Below are 21,876 nucleotides of genomic sequence, written 5' to 3' on the forward strand. Positions count from 1 at the left end.
ATATACTGTAGTATTTATAACCATTTTATAGGTTGTGACATACCTATAAAATGTAAAGTCTAACTTGAACAAAATAGATGCAGTGGGGCACCCTGCCAGATTTTTTAAACAGTGTGCCATTGAAACTGCTAAAATTTATGCCTCTGCTTGGTGCTCTGAGAATGGTTGCAGGTTTGTTTTACATTATTTTACTATCTTAATCTAAACCCATTAGGTCTTTATTAGATGCTTGCCAGGTGGGCCTTGAGGTTGTTCTTGGAATCACATGGTAGCCAATGTAAATTTTCCTGCTTGTTTTCATTTTTGAACCAATTCATAGTAATTAAAAAAGTGGGTACTTTTTTTTTTCTTTGTTGAAGGTAGCCTTTAAGAAAAGCATGGTGGATGCAGCCTCAAAACACTTAAAAGAAAAATAAAGGCAGAAAAATAACTTTATCATTCTATTACTAGCAAAACCTTTAAAATTAGTAATTATTTATGATGACAATCAAGTCTGTAGCTTTTTAAATAATTCCATTTTTGAGGTGTGCTCTTCTGAAAGAAAGATAGAAGATAAAGCCACACAGAGTTTAAACTCCGAATTTCTCCCATTTCCAAGTTTGTCCTCTACCTCTAAGATTTCTTACAATTCTTTGGTTCAGTGATACTCACTGCTTAAACAAGGCAAACTCGATGGCATTATTAATCTTTCCACTCCCTTTGCAACTTCACAGATAAAGCAGCTCTTATTACTGTCACAATTTCATTGACAAAGTAAATTTGTGACTCTCTATCACCAGAGTGATCGTGTTCCCATCGCTATGTCTGTCACAGGAAACCGAACTGAAAACAAACTTCCATATACCAGCCATTTCCCAAGCAATCACATTTTATCTGTGCTGACTTGAACCATTAAGAAAATCTAATCCCATTTTTGTCTGTCTTTCTTACAATAGGCACTAAAAGACATTTAGTCCTCCCATTTCCCTTTAGCCCTAAGTGCTGAGCCAGTCAGACACAGGAAACTGGACGTTTACTTCACACCCCACTGCACTCCTCCACAGGCCTCTCCCAGGGACCAGTTATTCTTTGAAGCTCAAGAAACAGTTGCTTTTCTGCCCTTTCAGCAACAGCTCTGTTAAAAGAAAAGGCAGATGCCAAACATCTCTAAACCAGGTGATGCTCTGTTACCAGACAATTGGGATTTCTGTGAAATCCCAGCTCTTTTCTCATAAGCGCTTATCCATTTTTCTTCCCTTGTTGTGAAATTACTCCATTCTCTCAATTTCATCACCTGTTTTTTTTTGTTGTTTTTTTTTTTTTTTTTTTAGTTCTAAAATATGGTATCATGAATGATGTTGATATCTCTTTAATGTATTCTTGGCATACAATAGGAATGTTCAAATGATCATCAAAAAGATGTGTGTTCTATTCTGTTCTGAAGAACTGTTATTTTGTCTGATGCTTCCCATAAGCATTATGCCTACTCTGCAGTGAAGGAACAGAGCACTTCCCCGTTAGGATTGGTTAGCTACTGACAGCCTCTGGAAGGCTGAACCTTGAAGTCTGAGATTGATGTGAGACCGGAGAGATACAAGGCAGAAAAAAAGACCAGTGCAGTCCTTTGGCTGACTTAACTGCTACTGATGGAGTGTTTCTTACAGCTTCTCTCCTTGCTGCTGGTGAACTGCATGCCTAAGAAAAAAAGAAAAAAAAAAAAGGAAAAGGAAAAGAAAAAAAAAAAAACTGCTGAAATATCTTGGGCACTATAGTTAATAAATGACCCCTAGCTAATATCCCAATGAACTAGGAATTGATCAATAGTTATGATTTCCAGTAAAACAAGAAGCAACAGTCAGAGGTTTGGCTAAGCTTTTAAGATTCTCCTAACCCAGTGTGTGAGTATTAATTCACAGGAAATAGTAGCGATGCAGTGAAAACAGGAGCAGACGAGGAATAAGAAGTTGAATTCTTCCGTACTCTTCATTTCAGTTGATGGCCATGCAACCTGCAAATACACAGTAGTAGGCAGCTTGGGTGCTGGTGGGGTCATGCTTTACTCTTCCATTTCTCGAATGTCAATCACCTTGAAATCCTATTATTTTGCCTTTTAAATATTTCTCAACTCTCAACACCTCTCTTATCTTCTTATCACTGCTTTATTATCTCTTGTGCAGTGAAACTTAACATCTAACCAGTTTCCTTGCCTCCATCTTGTCCCATAGAATCCATCCTCCATACAACAGGTACATTGACCTAAAACACAAATCGAATTGCATTAGTTCCATTCATGAAACATTGTCATGCTTCCCATCTCTCCAGATGAGGTTCAAAATACTTAAATACTGCTCTGCCTGGCTACTTAGTCCCCTCTTGCTACTCCCTTCAGGGTAGTAACACTATATTGTTTACATATTTTTTCATGTAAATACCACCATGGAGCTTACGTCTGGGCTTTTCTTTATGTTAGTCCTTTGGTCTAAAATGCTCTGCCCCCACTGACCCATCTTCTACTTGCTAATTACTCCTATCCTTGGATCCAGCTTAGGCAGGCATCTTCCAGGAAGCTTTGCAGGCAGTCCTCACCCCAGTGTCAGGTTAGGTATGCACATTCATGGACCCATCGCATGCTGTTGCCACCCTTATTGCATTTCAATATCTGCCCCATTTGACTGTGAGTTCCTTAGAGGCACACTTTATTTACTTCACCTTCTTAGTCTCGTTACTTATTGCAGTCTTAGGAGAATCCTTGGTGCTCATGTAACATTTTCTGTCTGAGTGAATCAAGGGCTGCCCTGATACATACCAGCTGTGGGATCCTGGGCAAGTCACTTAACTTCTCTGAGTTTTAGTATACTCATCTGTTGAAAAAAATGAATGTACACAGACTATAAACATCAAAGGTGATAGAAAAGTTTTAAAAAGATAATTAACAAAGTACTTATATTCTCATAAAAGTGGTTTGTGGATTATGAAGTGCTTATGCAAAATGATGGTTGTTATGATTATTCTTCTCATCTCTTCTTCCAAAACCACTAAAAACCCATTAGAGTCTCAGTAATATTTATTTTGACCATAGAGATTTGAAATTTTTGGTTGCTGATTAATGTAGAATTTGGTAATTGTTTTGCTTTTCTGCAATTATAATTCTCTGTGATTCCTTGTTGTTGAGGTCTGTCAAAATCAGTCCTCAATATTTTTTTTTTGCTGCTGCTTTAGGAAATGTTCTGTAGGGTAGAACTAACAGTCTTTTCTGGTAGACACACATGGATTCAAAAACTGAATGTACAAGATGTTAAATCTCTGATTCTCAGTTTTCTCCTCTGTAAAGGGGAGTAAAAATGTCTCCCTCGTAGGATTTTGTGGAGATTAAATGAGCTAATAAATACGAAATGCTTAGCACATTGTTTGAAGCATTTAAATGCTCAGTAAAAGGAGAAGCAATAAAGGTGATATGAAGAAGGCAGAAGAAGAGAAGGAGTCATTTCAGTCATGTGTCTTTATATGTGTATATATCAGGACTTTATGTAGCTTTAGTGCTCTTAGCTGCTTATCACTGGCTGTATAAAAAGATTAAAGTCTGAGTCATGTGTGCATCTCCCATTATACTTTATATAGACACACAATAAATGCTTTTCAATAAACAATGACTATCAAGGTTTCTGTAATTGTGGTTTAAAAAAATGTCAATTTTTATTCTAGTTGCTTTAAGAAACAGAAAAAAGTTAGGTATAACACAAAAATATCTACATTAGGTAAAAATACTTTTTTGTTTTTATTAATTGTGTGTATTTGATATGCATTTGAGACCAAAGTAGTTTTTTTTATTAAACAGATCCGTAAGTAACATGATTCCTTTTGATCTTTAAACATAATTATTATCCCCCCTTATATGTTCAATGCTGCTAAATTTCCTGATAAAATGAATAATATTGAATCCCTTCACTGCACCTTCCATAAATATAATCCATATATTGGACCAGTTGAAACTAGAGATAAAAATAATGTGGATAGATGGTCCCCAGTAATAACTTCCATATAATTTAAAACTTTAATAGTCTTGAAAATGAATCAGAAGACATAGTCCATTAAAAGAAATGTGCATTTGTGCATTGAACATTTTCTAAGATGTGAAATAGCAACTTTGAAGTTTACCAAACCACATGTTAATCCCACACAATGCAACATGTCATGTGCATGGCTTTTTTTTTTTTTTTATGGACCACTATATAATTATTTCAGAATGTAAAATTAAAATTTAAGTGAAAATTAAACAATGTAACTTACTGTGGATTTTACTGCCAGTAGTGAGGGATAAACTTTAATAAACTTGCATTCAAAAACAAACTCTGGGGGAAAGAAAGCCTGTTTTGTAAATTTGTAGTTCCCATAAACAGGCTTCACCAGGCTAAAGCTTTCTATCAGCATATGAGATCTGATAGAGGGTAAGAGTCATCTGACTTTTTAGAGCTGGTATAATATCTAGACAGTAAAGAAGTAATGAGAGAAAAAACTGGACCCTTCAGTTCTGAATTTCCTTTCTTTGATGTAGACTTCATTTAAATCATTTGTTGGAACAGTTTGCTTAAATTGCTGATTTCAGAAAAGCTGGCAGTATAATAGTACATTGTTTCTGACCAATAACATGGTTATTTGAGTCAAAGCCAAAACTAATAGTGTCAGATGGCCCTTTTGCAGGCTCAAGTCAGGTTTACTATAATCCAAGATTTTAGTTAAGAACTGTGAATTCACTATTATGAAATGGTAAATAAAGTGTTTCAGATTTTTAAAAAAAGGACTGTGAGTTCAACGTTTGGATGAAACACATATTCTAAGGCCCCCAAAGCTTTACTTGATGACTTTAAGAACCTTGATATGTGTGTGACATGTCTGCCACACTCTGACAAGATATGGCAGACTGGTTCTTTGGGGAATGATTCTTCATCACACATGGCAGCAATCCACAAAGGCCCAGTAAAGTCAGTGGTACTAGAGTAAACAGTGCTCCAGGGATTGGGATACACACACACACACACACGCAGTGTCATATATAAATTTACCGCCTCCTGTATGTATGTATTGCTAGACTCAGTGTTGAACTCAAGAGTCTTATTCAGAATGCCTCCCTTATAGGATTTGTTGTGGATTTTGTGTTTTTGTTGTTGTTGTTGCTTGTTTTGTAGTTAAAATAACGATTTAAAAAATTTAACTGAAGATTTGAGGAGCTAATGAGAATTTAAAAAAAAAGATTAGTGATTATAAAAAGAAAACCCAAAAGACAATGTGTGATTGAAGTAAAGAGTCAGTATTGCCAGCTGAGCTCTTTGTGAACAGGCTGAAAGTCAAGTGCTATCAGCCAAGAGGTTTAATGAAGCCCCACTACAGAATTTAACAAGAGAATGATTTGTGAGAATGGCTTCCTCTCCTAACTGTTCTGATCCAGTGGCATAAATAGGATGCCGAGCTCCACTCCTGCTGGGTTTTTTTTATGCTATTTGATTTGATTGAGACCCAGCAGCATTATGGCCTATGATTCTTTTCCTTTTTTTTTTTTTTTTGTAGAAAGGATAAAGTAAAGAACTTCTTGTGTTCTTATAGCCTTTCAGAAATAGCCATTTTAACCCTAATGACTGTTGAAGATGTGACATTCTCTTAGATTTCTTTCATTTACTCATGAAGGTTTTGGGTTGCCTTTAGTTATTTCAAACAAACTGATATAAATCTTAAAAATTAATCAAAAGAAAAAGCAATTCTCCACATAGCCTTCCTACAGAGAACTTGAAACACTCTCTTAATGTTTTTTGCCAAGCAAGTATTTGAAGAAATAAGTAGAGCAGTCAGGTACAAGAAATAATTGATACACAAGATGATTCTCTGACAAATAATGACACAGTACCACACTAGTAAATAGCACATCATGGGTCTTCCGTTATGTTCTGAGCTTTATTGTGATTTATTCATCTACATAACAGTGGATAAGGTTTTCTCGTTGCTCAGTTACATAGATGTATAACTTAGCAACTGTCTTTAGCAACCTACATTCTGAACTAATGACATCAACCTGGAAATATGTAACTGAGTTGTGTGAATCTACACAATCTGCATTACTCAGCCTGAGAATGAAATTTGAATGAAATAAATTAGATTTTTGCTCTAGTCATTAATGGGTAGCTCATTTTAAAACATTAGATTCATTACTAACAATCTCACATAACTTTAAACATTGGAATTTTGTGGTATTGTGTGTACTTTAATGTAAAAGAATTAATTCTAAGTTAATTTACATTGATGTATCCTATTTTGTCCAGAATTATTAGGACATAAAGTGATTGAAGTAAGTCATTGTTTAAGAGAGAATAATCATAAAGAGAATAATTTTAGACTAACTGACATCAAGGACACCCTTATGATGAACCCTGGGTAAATTAAATATGCAAGATACTTGAAAAATGGTCTTTTTATGCATCCATATGTATCAAATTTTATTATTTGCTTGCTATCGTTTTAAATATTTTATAGGTATACACAGAATGAAAAATTCCACTGAACAGTATTCATCCTTATAGATTCACAAATCATTTCAGTATATTCCAGACATTAGGGTCATCGTTAGAATAGTTATACCAGCAGCAGCTGGTGTCCTTTGAGCCTTATTTCAATAATTTCAAAATATAATATGCTTCTTTTTATTTCATTTTTTAAAAAGATTCTGTATAAATTGGAAGTTACTACCTTTTAATGTCATACCTAAAGTTTGCAAAACTGATTAAAATACCACGAGCACTTTAATTTGCTTTTAAACTGTTATTCTCAGGACTTGATAAATAATGTGCCAGTATAAACGCACCTGTAGAAAATACTAAAATAAGACAAAATGTAGCTGAGTAATTGCTTTATAACAGAATTACAAGAGTAGGAAAATCCATAAATGGTTGTTAAGGTTAGCTTTAGCTGTAGGACATTTATTTTGTGTGGTCAGTGTCATTAGGAGAAAATTTAGAGCATTGCACAACTAAAACTGATAGATATGACCATTTTACAAAGGTGCTTTTAAAAAGTTAACATTGTGGATGGTAGAATGGTCATTTCAAACAGTGTTCTTTTTAGGTCATTAGTAAAGAGATGAGGTGTGCTCTTGTGTTTTTCCTCAGGTTTTTTATTCCCCCCAAGTGTACTAAATGACTAAATATAACTGATGATCAGTAATTTTGGCCTGATATAGGCTTCTTGGAAATAATGGTAAATTACATAATTCCTGTGCTGGATTGTTGAGATTATGAATGTTAGACATGGATGGGGGCTCTGTTTTACTGATGAAAAAACTGAGGTCAGAGATGTCTTTATAATGTATAGCAAACTGTGAACATATACATTTGATACTTGACTGCGTGCATTTGACATTTACGGTAGTTGTCCTAAAAGGTTGCATCATATCATCTTTCAGAGATGGAATTGGCTGTTTGGACATTGGTTTTTGTTTTTTTAATGAGAAAATAAAATATAGCATGAGTCATTTCCTCCCCTAAAACCTTTTTATATGTTTGAAACATGCCCATATGTGAAGCAGATTATGTACCCATGTTAATTTAATATATTAATATATACTGTGCATTTAAACAATATCTTTTTTGTTAAGGTATAATTGACATATAACATTATATTAGTTTCAGGTGTACAGTATAATGATTCTATATTTATATATACTGCAAAGTGATCAGTGCAGTAAGTCTAGTTAATATCCATCACCATATACATAGTTAGAAAAATTTTTCTTGTGATGAGAACTTCTAAGATTTACTCTCTTAGCAACTTTCAAGAATGCAGTAGAGTATTACTAACTATATTCCCTATGCTGTACATTAGATCCTCATGACTTACTTATTTTATAACTTGAAATATGTAACTTTGACCCCCTTCCTCCATTCCACCTACTCCTCACCCTCACCTTAGGCAATCACCAATCTGTTTTCTGTATCTATGGACTTGTTTTTTTATTTTTTGTTTTAAATTCCACGTGTAAGTGAGATCATTTGGTATTTTTCTTTCTCTGTCTGACTTACTTCACTTAGCATGATACCCTCCATGTCCATCCATGTTGTCTCAATGACAGGATTTCCTTCTTTTTATGGTTGAATAATATTCCATTGCGTGTGTGTGTGTGTGTGTGTGTGTGTGTGTGTATTCATTTAGTTAGTTTACATTTCTTTATCCATTCATCCAGTGATGGGCATTTAGATGTTTTCTATATCTTGGCTATTGTAAATAATGCTGCAGTGAACATGGGGTATGTATATATTTTTGAACTAGTGTTTTTGCTTTCTTTGGATGCATACCCTAGAGTGGAATGGCTAGATCATATGGTAGTTCTATTTTTAATTTTTTGAGGCACCTCCATATTGTTTTCCACAGTGGCTGCACTCATTTGCATTCTCACCAACAGTGCACAAGGGTTTGCTTTTCTCAACATCCTTGCCAACATTTCTTATTTCTTGTCTTTTTAATAATTAGCCATTCTAAGAGGTGGGAGGTGATATTGTGGTTTTGATTTGCATTTCCCTCATGGTTAGTGATGTTGAGCATCTTTACATGTGCCTATTGGCCGTCTATATATCTTCTTTGGAAAAATGTCTATTCAGATTCTCTACCCATTTTTCTAATCAGATTATTTGGTATTTTGCTATTGAGTTGTATGAGTTTTTAATATATTTTGGATATTAACCCCTTATCAGAAATATAATTTGCAAATATTTTCTCCCATTCAGTAGGTTGCCTTTTCATTATGTTGATGATTTACTTTGTAAATAATGTCTTACTGAAAGTTACTTCGCTTAGATCATGGAGCCAAAAGATTTCAGAACCAAATTTACATTAGAATAAGATTTAACACTTTCTTAAAAATTTCAAACAAACAAGTCATGCAAGGTAGTAAAAATAGCAAGGATTTAAAGAGCTGGACAGACCTGAGCTCCAATCTTCCATGTCTTACCTGATGTGTGACCTCAAGAAAATTACTTAATTTTCACATTTCTCCCTTTGCAAAATTGGCATATTGAACTCTTTTCTACAGAGTTACTGAGAAGGTTTCTAGTGTATGATCTGACACATAGTTAGCTAACATTGATGGCTCTTTATTAAACTGAGATGTAGAAAGGTTATGTGATTTATGCAGGATAGATCTGATTGATTTTGCAGAGAATCTTGATCCAAAGTTGTTTAATTTTATCATTATTGAATAATTTTATCATTATGCCATCATGTACCTTAACGCTGACCCTCCATGAATGATGCCATTTGAAGGTAAGGGTTCCAGATTTTCAACTAAACAAATTCTTGAGCACCTTCTGTGTATAAAACAATATGCTAAGCACTGTGAAGGATGCACAGGTAATAAGACACGGAGCCTGCCTTCATGGAGCTTATTACAGCCTATTGATAAAGAGAGATATACACAGATGTCTACAGCATCAGCAGAATATGAAAAGTGGATTTGTACAGATAGGCCAGGGAGGAAGAAAGTGCTTTCAACTGGGCGATGGGGACATTATTGTCATTTGTTCACTCTTTCAACAGATATTTACAATGTGAATAATGTCCTCAACTTGATAAGTTCTAGAGAAATGATGGCAAACAAAATGGTTAAATACTTGCCCACATGGAGCTTATAGGCTAGTTTAAGAGACAGACATTTATAGAATAATCACAAATGTATAATTTAAAACTATAGTAAGTGCTCAAGGAGAAAAGTTAAGGTTGCTGTGAGAACATATAGCATTCCGATAAGATTTAGTATCAAATTTAGAGGTAGCTCCTTGAAGAAGTATTTGTTTTTGAGCTGAGGGCTAGGGTGAGTAGGAATTAAAAGGGGGAGGATCCCAGGGCACAGCATAAACAGAAGCAGAAGGAAGATGGAGCAAGATGTACTCGAGGATGAGAAGAAAATCTATGGGGCTAAGATAGGGAGGTGGAGGCGGGGAAGGGCTATGAGAAGACACCGAAGAGTTACATAATGAGGTCATGTTAGAGATTTTGCTCTCTATTTTAAGAGCAATGGGACCATACTGAAGGGTTTTAAGCAAAAAAGTACTATAATCAGATTAGTTTATTTTTAATCATTGTGGCTGAATTGTGAGGTTGGAATGGAAAAAAGCAAGACATTAGTTCGGGTGAATGCTGGTGGATAACTTGTCCAGGGTGGTGGCAATAGAGATAGAAAGAGGTGGATGGAATGGAGAAATAGTTATGAAATAAAAACTATGGAATTGGTAATGAATTGTGTATCTCTCGGAAGAAGGAGAGGAAAGATCTAGGTTTCTGGCTTTCTAAATTGTCTTAGGGAGTATTACCACCAAAATTATGATCCTGAGATCCTACGTCTGGTGGCATACACGTTATCATAGATTGCTGGGTAGCTGCATTTCAACCTCAGACTCTTTAGCAGGCAAATAACTAAGTTGCACCATTTAATAACTGCTTTTGGGGACAGTGGGGACATTTGTAGAAGCAGAAGGAAAAGAAGAAGAATATTAACTTTTTCTGAGTACCTGTAACGTGTCAGGCATAGTGCAAGGTATTTTGTGCAGATAGCAAGGTTTCTCAGTCCTGGCACTACTGACATTTTGGGTTGGATCATGCTTTGTTGTGGGAAGCTGTCTTGTGCATTGTAGGATGTTTATCAGCATCCCTGACCTCTGCCTAGTAGATGCCGGAAACAGCACCCCCTTCAGTTGTGACAATTAGAATTGTCTTCAGAACCACTGATCTAAAGAATAAAGTGAGATATTTGAGCGGAGGGGAAAAGTTCATGGTATTTTATGTATCCATTAAATATATTCTAAAAATGTTCCTCTTAATCACTCTATTTTTATGTCTGAAAAGTTGAAAGATGTAATGACAGGCTTTTATGTTAAACTCAATCTTTTCCCTAAAAAGAAATCATACCTAGTATTAAAATATCTTGAGGGTTTTTAATTGTTAGAGATATTATCATTCATGAGTATCTATGCATATAATTTCTCTGGTGTACCAGTGACTGGGATTTGTCAGTTCAAATATAGATACTCCACTACTTGAAAATTTGAGTGTTCCTCTGTTTTAATAAAAATGTGTTTCTTCTCAAAAAATTCTTGTAACTCATTACTTTACTCCATTCATATTCTTCTGGAAGGTGGTATTTACAATTCTAGTCTGTCAGATTTGTTAATTGAGCCCTGCTGTTCAAAAAGCACTGTGTATGAGAATGAAAAAAATCACATCAATTTAGGGATTCACTACAATTTAGCTACTAATAATGAAAATGAATTAGCAGAAGAATTCCATAGTCAGGGTGATTTCATTGGTAGCCCATTTAAGAAAGCTGCTGTTCTCTGATATTTGCTAGTAGGATTGGTCCTACTGTTTGTAAATTTGCTTAAGTATGAAATATTCTATAGGGCCATTCTAAGAGTTTAGAATACTTAAATTATTTTAGACCCAGATACTGTGAAATCTTCTGTCATTACAGTACAAATAATTGTATAGCCCATTGCTAATAGTGAAGAATCTCAGTACTTTAATTTGTAAGGATAAACTCAAATATTTTTGCCATTATGCTTCAAAAATTGAGATTTCAATGTGGAAATACCAAAATTGTAATTTTAATGTTGTGCTAATCATGCAAATATTTTACTTTCTTGGAATTTTCTGCTATCTCCTGGATTTATCATATGAGCTATGTATATAAAGTACTTCATCAACTTTAGGTAATATTAACTGAAAAGAATATTTTCCAGGACATTTTCTACTAGAGTATACATTTCGGTATACATAATCTGAAGGAAAAATATTGCAAGCAGAGGGGTATATCTGTTGTCTTGCTTTACCTCTGAATTTCCACAGTCTTAAAATCATAGCGTAGAAAGCACTTTAAGAGTCAACTACTCTATTTCTTTACCAGACAGCGTTATATAGCTAAACTGTTGTGGCCAAATGGAAATAAATCCCATTTTTAAAGACCTCTAGAGACATCACAGTTGGCAACCAATTCATGGTTCAGTGACCTTTACTGTTAACTGCTTCTTTTCTATACTTTTCCTAAGTCGTTCATGCTATTATTTAGGCCCATTATCTTCTTCTCTTCTGGCCTAAGTAGTTATTAAGATTGGCTGGTCCCTGTATTTATTAGACATAATCTGAAGACTTCTTAAGTATCTGTCCGGCTAACTTATTTTCTCAGACCAAAAAAAGCCTCTTCCTCCAGCTTCTGTATAATTTTTTCAAACATTTGTCATCTTTCTGACTCATGTCTCCTGAATATGACAAGCAGATAGAAGAAATGAGTTTCTTCTTTCTCCCTTCCTCCCTCCCTCCCTTCTTTCCTTCTTTGCTTCCTTATTTTCATTTTTGTTTCTTTTCTCTCTTAGCTTCTTCTCATTTATACCTAGAAATTATTGTCTGAACAATGTACATTCTTAGAATACAAAAGATTTCAAACTAATTAGATAATCTGGAGCCCTTTGATGACACATTCAAATGAGGAAGAAAATCTCTTATTCGAAGTGTGTGTATGTGTGTGTGTGTTTGTGAGAGAGATGAGAGAGACAGAGAGAGACAGAGAGAGAGCAAGGGGCTAAATTCTCTCAAACTTTTTGAACAGTTCTTTTTCTATAAACTGTTAGTCAAGTGTATAATGTTTGTATATCTCCAAATATTTGGAAGAAAGCTATTCTTTTTCTTTTTTAGACTCAAAAGAGAACCAGAGTTTTATAAAATTATATAATTAACGTGTATTTTATATATATATATATATATATATATATATATATATATATATATATATATATATATATTTAGACTTTGATTAACTTCCCTTCCTCCCCCACCCAACCCCAAGAAAATAAAATCTAGGTGAAAACAGTATGCTTTGTATACAAACTCAACTTTGTGGCAAATTCTCTAATCCCTCACGCCTTTCCAAACTCCCTCCAATATAAGGAAATTTAAAGCTGTTCCTGGAGATGGATTGTAATCTGCACAATGTTGCAATGTTAAAAAAAAACTAGTAAGGTTTTTTCCTCTTAAAAATATATATTTATTTTTTAAAGTTTTTTTTACCTTCCTATTTGACACATTTACCTTAAAAAGTATTTTTGTTAAGATATTATTCTCATGCTTCGAAAGAGTAGTATTTTATTCAATTTATAGTGAGTTCAAGACAAGAAATGATTAAAATTGGTTCACCCTTAAGAAATGATTGCATTACATTTTTTTCCAAAAAGGTGAACTTCTTAAGAGGCTTTAAGTCTGTTTTCTTCTCACCTGTTAGTTTCCCATGTCTTTTTAAAACTCTAGCTAGATATTCTTTAAAGATTTTTTAATGTCATGAGGAATTCTTTAAAACTATTTTTATGTGTAGGTAGTAATGATTTTAGATTAAACAGTTTATGATAGTTTAAATGTAAAATCAAATAGATTCTGTGTCCTACTGCATATAGTTCTCCCCAAACTGATTAACTAGTAGGGAAATTTGTACAGACTTGGATTTAGTCGAGAGACCTGGAAGACAGCCTTTGGTTAGTCATCTGTGACCTTGAGAAAGTTATTTAACAATTTAGGTTGTCCGTTTTCTCATGCAAAAAGGTAGGGTTAGACTGATAAGTTCTAAGGTCACTTCCAGAGCTAACATTTTATTGTTTTATTGTTTTATTAGAGATAGAGACAGACAGGCTTTTCGTCTTTCTTAGGGAGAAAGGGGAGCTGGGATAGAGGTGCTCCCAGCCTTTAAAGCAGAAAAAAAGTTGAGACGAGTTATGTGGAGGGTGGGAGTGAAGCAGCCCATAAACCAGGAGTTTTAGAGGATAATGAATGAACAGGATCCAAATGACTCTTGTTTTTTCTAATTCTTTCTGGACTTTCCTAACCGGACAATAATAGGCACTGCCTGTTGTGTAGAAGATCTCTGCTTTCTGTATGGGAAAAAAAAAAAAAAAAAAAATCCTTTGATCTGACCCCGAGAGAAATACAGAGAAAGGGGAAATCTGAGAAAAACTTAAAGAAATTTCTATCATTTATTGTCCAGAAGAGAAATTTTGGGATGATAATTTTCTTCAAATGAGAAAAAGGATTTTATGTGGAGGGTATAAATGGCATTTATTTGTTTACTTAAACTCGAACAAATGAAATTGTGATGGGCAGGTTTTCATTTAGATAAGAAGAATCACTTCCTGATAATCATGGTTGTTAAAAGCTTAAATGATCATTCAAGATAGGGTCCTCTCAAAAACCTCTGATGTTTTAGGAGCTTCTGTGTTAGATGTTGTTTTAGATAAGTTTTAGGGTCCTTAATAGACTATGAAAAACCTTACAGTTATCAATTGTCATTGATGTGATATGCAAATGCATTAGCCTAACATTCTTAAACACACTGGATTTTAATTAAAAGATTCAACTGCTATGGTTCAATTGCTGGTAAAACCTATAGGCAAGGGAAAAGTGCTTTTTAAAATTTTAAATGAGCTGCTTCCCAGTGATTTTTTTGGTTTCTAACATGTTAAATATTTTTGAAACTGTTTAAGAAATTTTAAATTACTGAAAATACATGACTAGAAACTATTTAGGAATCATTCCTCTGATCTCCTGACTTCAAATAAGGCTTGATTTTAACTGCATCAGTCTAATGGGATCAAATTTATTTTCAGATTACCCAAACGATAATTTTATGACTTTTTGTTTTCTCAAAGCAAAGTTCTGTTGCTACAGTTGTCAGGTTCTCTCTCTTGTAGTTTCTGAACATTTCTTCCTGTCACTTAAAAGACATCATCTTTAAGGTTATGAGAAATGCAAGCAAGTCCCATCCTCTGTTTGTTTTCAAATCTGGATAGCATAGTTATGCTATGATAAACATTATGCCTGAGCAAATGAGAATATGCTTTTTTTAACTTTTCTTGCCTGCGTGATTGAAAAATTATGCTTAGAGTTTTTTTTTTTTTAATACTTTTTTTTTTCCCACACTATTTTAAATAGTTATTTATTTTTGGCTGTGTTGGGTCTTCGTTTCTGTATGAGGGCTTTCTCTAGTTGCGGCAAGCGGGGGCCACTCTTCATCGCGGTGCGCGGGCCTCTCTCATTGCGGAGCACAGGCTCCAGATGCGCAGGCTCAGTAGTTGTGGCTCACGGGCCTAGTTGCTCCGCGGCATGTGGAATCTTCCCAGACCAGGGCTCGAACCCGTGTCCCCTGCATTGGCAGGCAGATTCTCAACCACTGCGCCACCAGGGAAGCCCGCTATGCTTAGAGTTTTTACCTTAGAGTGAAAAGTAGACAATTTATTTCACGCACGTTAAAGGGAACGTGTGAGTTAAAATGTGCTTCTGAATTGCCTTTAAATTTTGCATATGTGGTAACAATAGGCAAGAGAACTCTCTCCATTTTAAAGCTACCATTTCGCAGCAGCAGTGCTTGGCATAGTTCATTTATTTAAAGTACCGGAATGTATATCAAGTCTAATTAGTTGTGACTTGCTGAAAGACACGGACATTATTTATTTGAGTAGAATGTATTGTGGATGTCTACTGGGCTATTACGGAAAAGCTCTGCATTTGACAGTAATTACCTTTGTTTCTAAAAGAGCAAAACAATTGCTTTCCAGTATTTTAAATATGTAATACTTGAGCTTTCTATGTTAAAATACCCAATGTTTCAGCATTGAGAACAGGTAATGTGATTATAACTTTATTAGATAGTGTTATAAAGTTTTCTCTGTTTCCATAATGTGTTTACATTTTTCCTGTGTGCTTTCTCAATTAAAAATATGCAAGAATTCAAATGTAATACCTTTTTTTAACCGTGCTACTCAACCTATGTTGGTCCTGAATCAGCAGAACCTGGGTTCTGCAAAATCCCTGGTCACACTTCTGACCTATACAATCATAACCTGTATTTTAACCAGATCTTAGGGTGATTCTTATGCTTATTCAAGTATGAGAAGCATAGGTTTAATAGAATATCATTGGCAGCATGAACCTTTTAAAATTAATCTGATGGCGGAGTTACAGGATTTAACACTTCTTTATCCTTAAGATGCTTGACTTCTATTCTATGTAGCATTAGCAGTTAAGATTTATAGTGTGTTTTAAACCCATTACGTATATAGTTATCTAATCCTGGTAGCAAAATGTAAAGTCATTGAAAAGTGTTTTATAATTTCATAGGTATCATTCATTGTAGCTCTGCCATTTAATCAAAGTAGAGATTTTAAGATTCATTTCTATTTTTCTTAAATGATTTATGATGATGATGGAAATGCTGACAAATATTCATTCATGGACAGTATGAGCCATGTATCCAAATACTAATGTGCTCTTCATTTTATTTTAAAAGAAAGATCATTGTTAAGTCAAATCTTATTACTTCTTCTGTTTCATTTTCTGTTTATTTTTATTTATTCCATGTTTTCTTTTTTTGCTTTGTTTTAGTTGGGTCTGGTAAGTTGACATTTTATTGGCCATCTTCTAATCATCGTGTCACTGTGACTGGAACTTCTCTTCCCCTTTCCATCCATACCCTTCCATCTCCTTCAACCAATCAGCCTCCATGTTTCACTTGTCATTGGCCACAAAGACAGACTGCACAGAATAAAGTCTGCAGGAAGTATGGGTAACTGTGACAAAGAGTAAAGGTAATGGGGTTGCTAACTTTATGTCTTATTAAATGATGTGTGATCTGCATCCTTTTATTTTTTCTCTTTTTAAATGAGTGATAAGTGATAGGACTTTATCTTGATTAAGTACTATTTCAATTTATATCTCAGAAGATAAACAAATGAAGAAAAATAGGTGCCCAGAGGACAGTTTGGGTTTGGGAGATCCAAAATATGTTTATGAATCCATGTCTGCCTTTTTGTAACTGTTATTCAATAATAGTCATTAAAAGTCCTGCTGGTGAATAACCTTGCGCTTAGGGCTGTTTGCACTCATTTTCATTTCTATGTGTCAGAATCATTTCATTTTATGTAAGAAATAACCACATGATGTGTCTAAAATTTATCAAAGTTTGCTTTGGTGAACAATTTGTCCTCATATAAATAAAGGTTTCTAAGTACTTTCATGATCAGTACTTTGGGGAAGGTCCATTCACATACTTTAAGGGTGCTGGAGCACCATTTTTGAGGAATTTTGTATGGTGTTCCAGGGAATAATTTTGACCCTAAAAAAGTCTCTCTATGTTTTAAGTTAAAAAGCTATACACATATTATAAAGATGTCATTTCATACTAATACAGATAAGAGGATGGATTGTTCAGTAATGGTGATGCAATAATGAGCTATTAGAAGAAAATAGCTTTTTATATATGCAAAAATATAGATGGGTTAAAATTTAATAAAAGCAAAATTCAGGATGAAAATAGAGTGAATATTTATATAATATAATTTCATATGTATTATGTAATCTATATTACATAATTTTATTGATAGAACAACAAAAATGCCTAACTAGATTAGAAAGACTTTTAATAAATGGAAAAATATATCTACAGCATTTTTGAGAAGTGGATAAAAGTTTTAGCTTATCCTTAGTTCTTAGAAATCAAAAAGTTAAGCACAATTTAAAAGGCAGTGTTTGGATTAGGCTGATGTTATTTGAACCACTACCTAAAGTAGAGGGACCCCCAGAAATGGCTTCAGAAGCCACTTCATGGAGCCCCCCTCTCCTGTCCCCAAGCTGTTATCTATTTAGGAATTAGATCTTTGAGGAAGAATTTGTTTGGAGGAGAAGTTTCATGGCTTAAGAAGACAAAAAAAGTTTGTACGCCATTGAGATAGAAGGTTTTTAATATTTTCTAACATTCCAGCCCTTATAACCCATAACCCATACCCTGCCCTTTTATTTAGAAGGGGAATACTGTATAGCACAGGGAACTATATTCAATACCTGGGATAAACCATAATGGAAAAGAATATGAAAAAGAATGTATATCTACGTATAACTGAACAACTTTACTGTATACTAGAAATTAACACAAAATTATAAATCAACTATACTTCAATAAAATAAATTTTAAAAAAAAGTTAAGTGCAAGAACACAATATCCACCACAAATAGGAGATCAATGACAAGGTAATGTGAATATAAATGTTTAACCTCACTAATATAAAAGTGCCAATTAAGAGGAGATTCTATTCTAAGTTTGGCGAGGATGTTCAGTGTTCATGAGGTTTGGGAGGAAAGTGTCCTATCAGAGAGAGTTTCAGTTGAAATAAACTTGAATAAAATTGAGAGGGATGTAAATCTCACCATTGTGTTTAAGGGGGGAATTAGTAACAACCTAAATTTAAAGACAATAGATTAGTTAAATAATTAAGGTAATTTGTATTTAGACCATTAAACAGTCATTCAAGTGATACTGTAGGAGAATATTTTAAAACAATATGGTACAATTCGCATGGCTGAATTATAGGTAGCTTTTCTTTTTTCTTTGCTTATCTAATTTTCTATATTTTCAACACTGAACATCATATTAGTAGCATGATTATGTGTGTTTAATTATGGCAAGTTTAAATATTGTAGCCCTTGAAAAACAGTCCAACATTTTATCATGAACATCAGATGCATATGGTGATTGGCCTTCTCAATCTAAATAGATATGTGATGATGATAGAAGATTGAAAAAGGCATATTTAATCCATTTAAAATTTTTCTTAGAGATATGTCTATATCCAATATTTAACATACATGTAGGAAAGGATTTTTTGTAAGACATGGCTGATGTCATTGTTGATGTTGGCTGGAGGATATGCCTATAAGATAGAGTAAATTCATTTCCAGGCAAATATCCTGTGTGGAAGGATTGCTGCAGGATAAATGTAGTTTGCATAAGGGTTTGTATCCCTTGTTCCCACATAAGTCTTTGAGGTTTGAGGAGTGCTGGCGTTTTATAAAAGAAACATGGATTCTGGCACATGTTATTAGACATAGTTCTGAGATTTAGAAAAGAGACCACCCGAAGTTTTCACTTGTCTAAGTGATTTGAACATTTAGATTTTCCTACTCAAATTCCCTGCATATATTGGAAAGTCATATTTTCCCATTCATTTAATTAATCATTTGGTTTTCTTTCATTGAAACAAACCAAACTCTCTTCTGGATTTGGTTTATTATCCAGTCAGTCCTTTCAGTTTCTTGGTCTGATTTCTATGTCGGTTATTCCAACCCTTAACTAAGGAATCAAACGCTCCTGTATGGATGTGTGTGGAGGAAAATCCTCAGGCAATGGTGCACACGCCTGTTATTACACCTGGATAATGATAGTGTTTGCCAAATTCATGAGTAAACCAGTCAATTACAATCAGAGTTTTAAAAAATTGTAAGCTAGAACGTCAGCATTACCAAATTGAACCTAAACTTATTCTCCTAACTTTGTATTTTCTTCCCTATAAGTTACAGGACATTTGAAGGCATTTGACCTGATTTTTCAGGTCTCCTATAATTTTCTAGTCAAATGGTATAATTTCTACTAAACCTCAATTAAAAATAAAAAGGGAGTATAGAAGAAAGCACACTAATCTAGAAGTTGGGAGATCTAATTGCTTTCTTCAGTTTTGTGACCATGCAAGTTGTTTTACATATCCCCTTTTTTAAAGGGGTTTTATATTCCACTTTACACACATGTATATATGTGTATACATACAAATGTGTAAAGTTGATAAATTTATATATTATATATTATAAATATTTGTGTATATGTCTCAGATACAATTGACCAGAAAATATTTAGCAAGAGAAAAGAGTACCCTTTCAAATACTCATCTTCATTAACAAGGAAGTCATATTCTCATGAGCAGAGAAGTAGCACTTGTGGACATAATCTGAACATACTTTTTGATTCATATTCACTTTAAGCAGTTACCCTAAGTGACTGACGTAAGTAACTAAAAGTACTTTTAAGGAAAAGGTTAGAAATAATGGAACAGTCTTAAAAAGTGGATTATCCTGTATAAACTGTTAAATGTCTGGCTTGAAACATTCACTTCAATTTGAACTGAGACAAGAAAGGAGAATAATTAGGCGCTGCAGACAGCTGATAACAAATGAATTCGAAAAGTGTAAACAGTAGGTAGAAAGACTTATGTTCAGTGCACATTTTTTCCAATCATAAAGCACAGCCCCAAAACAAGCTTTTAAAAAATACTTTTTTCAGCAAGCAACCCCATCAGCACACCTAATGTTTTCAGCTGCCATTGTTCTCAATGTAACTGACACAATTTTCTGACACTCTATTTACTGCTGGATGAAGTGGCCATTTAAGTCTGTATAAATCCAACAGTTTGGACAAAGCTGGCAGTATTTATAGTGTCAGGATGAGCAGATGTTTCACATTTGCCCTCATTTCCATATATATTCTGTTTGAACATGCCCTTGCCTATGTAAATGAAAGAGGCATTCGACTCCACTATTGCTTTAAATTCATTTCTATTCAAGTAATTGGACTGAAGATTTTAAATGGTTGTAACTTCCATGGTAGCATTTCGGGAGCTTTTGAGTTAAATTAATTTTAGGGCTTCCCTACATCAGGAGGTCCTTGTGTCTATGATTAACATACATGTACCTTTTAGCAGCTCTAAATAAGAAAAGATATTTATTCATACGAATTTCAGGCATACGTTGAATGTAAAGGGTCAAATTGTAGTTCAAGAATTCTTTTTAATAAGGTAGTTAATCTTAGAAAGTCAAGTAATTAAAAAGAAAAAAAAAAAACCTCTTTACAGAACTATACGATTCCACTCTATGAATGTGCACTTAATTTAGCTTCAATTAGGTTAAGGATGAGAGTTGGTACATTACGGATATCTATAGAGTACATAACAACTGGTATAAAATAACAGCAGCACTTGGGATATCAGCAAATTGTCTCAAATAAGACAATGACTCCATGCTTTTGATTCAGGGTAATTTGTTTCATCTCCTTCAGAACCTCCACATTTTGTTGTGAAACCCCGTGACCAGGTTGTTGCCTTGGGACGAACTGTAACTTTCCAGTGTGAAGCAACTGGAAATCCTCAACCAGCTATCTTCTGGAGGAGAGAGGGGAGTCAGGTATGACCTTGTTCTAATATTTCAATCAGTAAAGATGAGTGCCAGATATATAAGAAAAAGCAACAAATTATTTAGTCACGTAGCTGTCGCTTTAAGAGAACGGAGAAATCTCTGAGTGACCTAATCGTTTCAGCAATAAAAGAGAAGACAAAATTTCCTACCTTGTTTTAATTCTCAAATTTTCCCTGCCTAGTTTTGGTACACAGGGTGGTATGTAGAATAATAATTGTCTTATCGTATAAAATTTACCTTTATTTCCAATTCAGCCACATTTTTTTAAAAACTACTTTTTTTCTCAACTTAATTAGTTATAACTTTTATTATTCAGATATTTGTAATTATATGTTAAAAGAGATTTACACACATTTAAAACAAAGATGATAATTAGTCAGTGCAATTTTTCTGAAAGCACCAGGAATCTGAAGTGTCTTCTTTGCTTCTTTATGTTTTATCTATCATATATCTATCAATTAAAGATTCATCAAACTATATGAAAGTCTCTTTAACATAGATGTCATATTGGATATAGTTCAGTATATTCTAATTCTTTGAAAACTGTAATATGTGGTCACCATTTGCTATCAAGTCCTACTCTCTATACATTTTTATAAACCAGAATTTTCTATATATACTGAAGCTAGAATATAGAGATCTGTGGTCTTAAAAATTAAGTTCACTATTAGGCTTCAGCTTATTAAAAAGGGAATTTTGAAACACTTTCACTTTAAAAATAATAGGAAACTTTAAAATAGTTTTCTTTTTAGATTTTTTTTAACATCTTTATTGGAGTATAATTGCTTTACAATGGTGTGTTAGTTTCTGCTGTATGACAAA

At 33.9% G+C, this 21,876-nt stretch overlaps 1 protein-coding gene across 1 annotated transcript in view; it reads left to right on the forward strand.

The window, feature by feature from the left end:
• ROBO1 (roundabout guidance receptor 1) overlaps window positions 1-21,876 on the forward strand; it is a 385,969-nt gene that overhangs the window by 281,822 nt on the left and 82,271 nt on the right. The window contains exon 7 of the mRNA XM_068546911.1: window positions 20,918-21,042. Within this exon, the coding sequence (XP_068403012.1) occupies window positions 20,918-21,042 (125 nt within the window). The remainder of the gene's footprint in view (window positions 1-20,917; window positions 21,043-21,876) is intronic.

The sequence above is a fragment of the Eschrichtius robustus genome, chromosome 6 (assembly GCF_028021215.1).
Source record: "Eschrichtius robustus isolate mEscRob2 chromosome 6, mEscRob2.pri, whole genome shotgun sequence".
Taxonomy (NCBI): Eukaryota; Metazoa; Chordata; class Mammalia; order Artiodactyla; family Eschrichtiidae; genus Eschrichtius; species Eschrichtius robustus.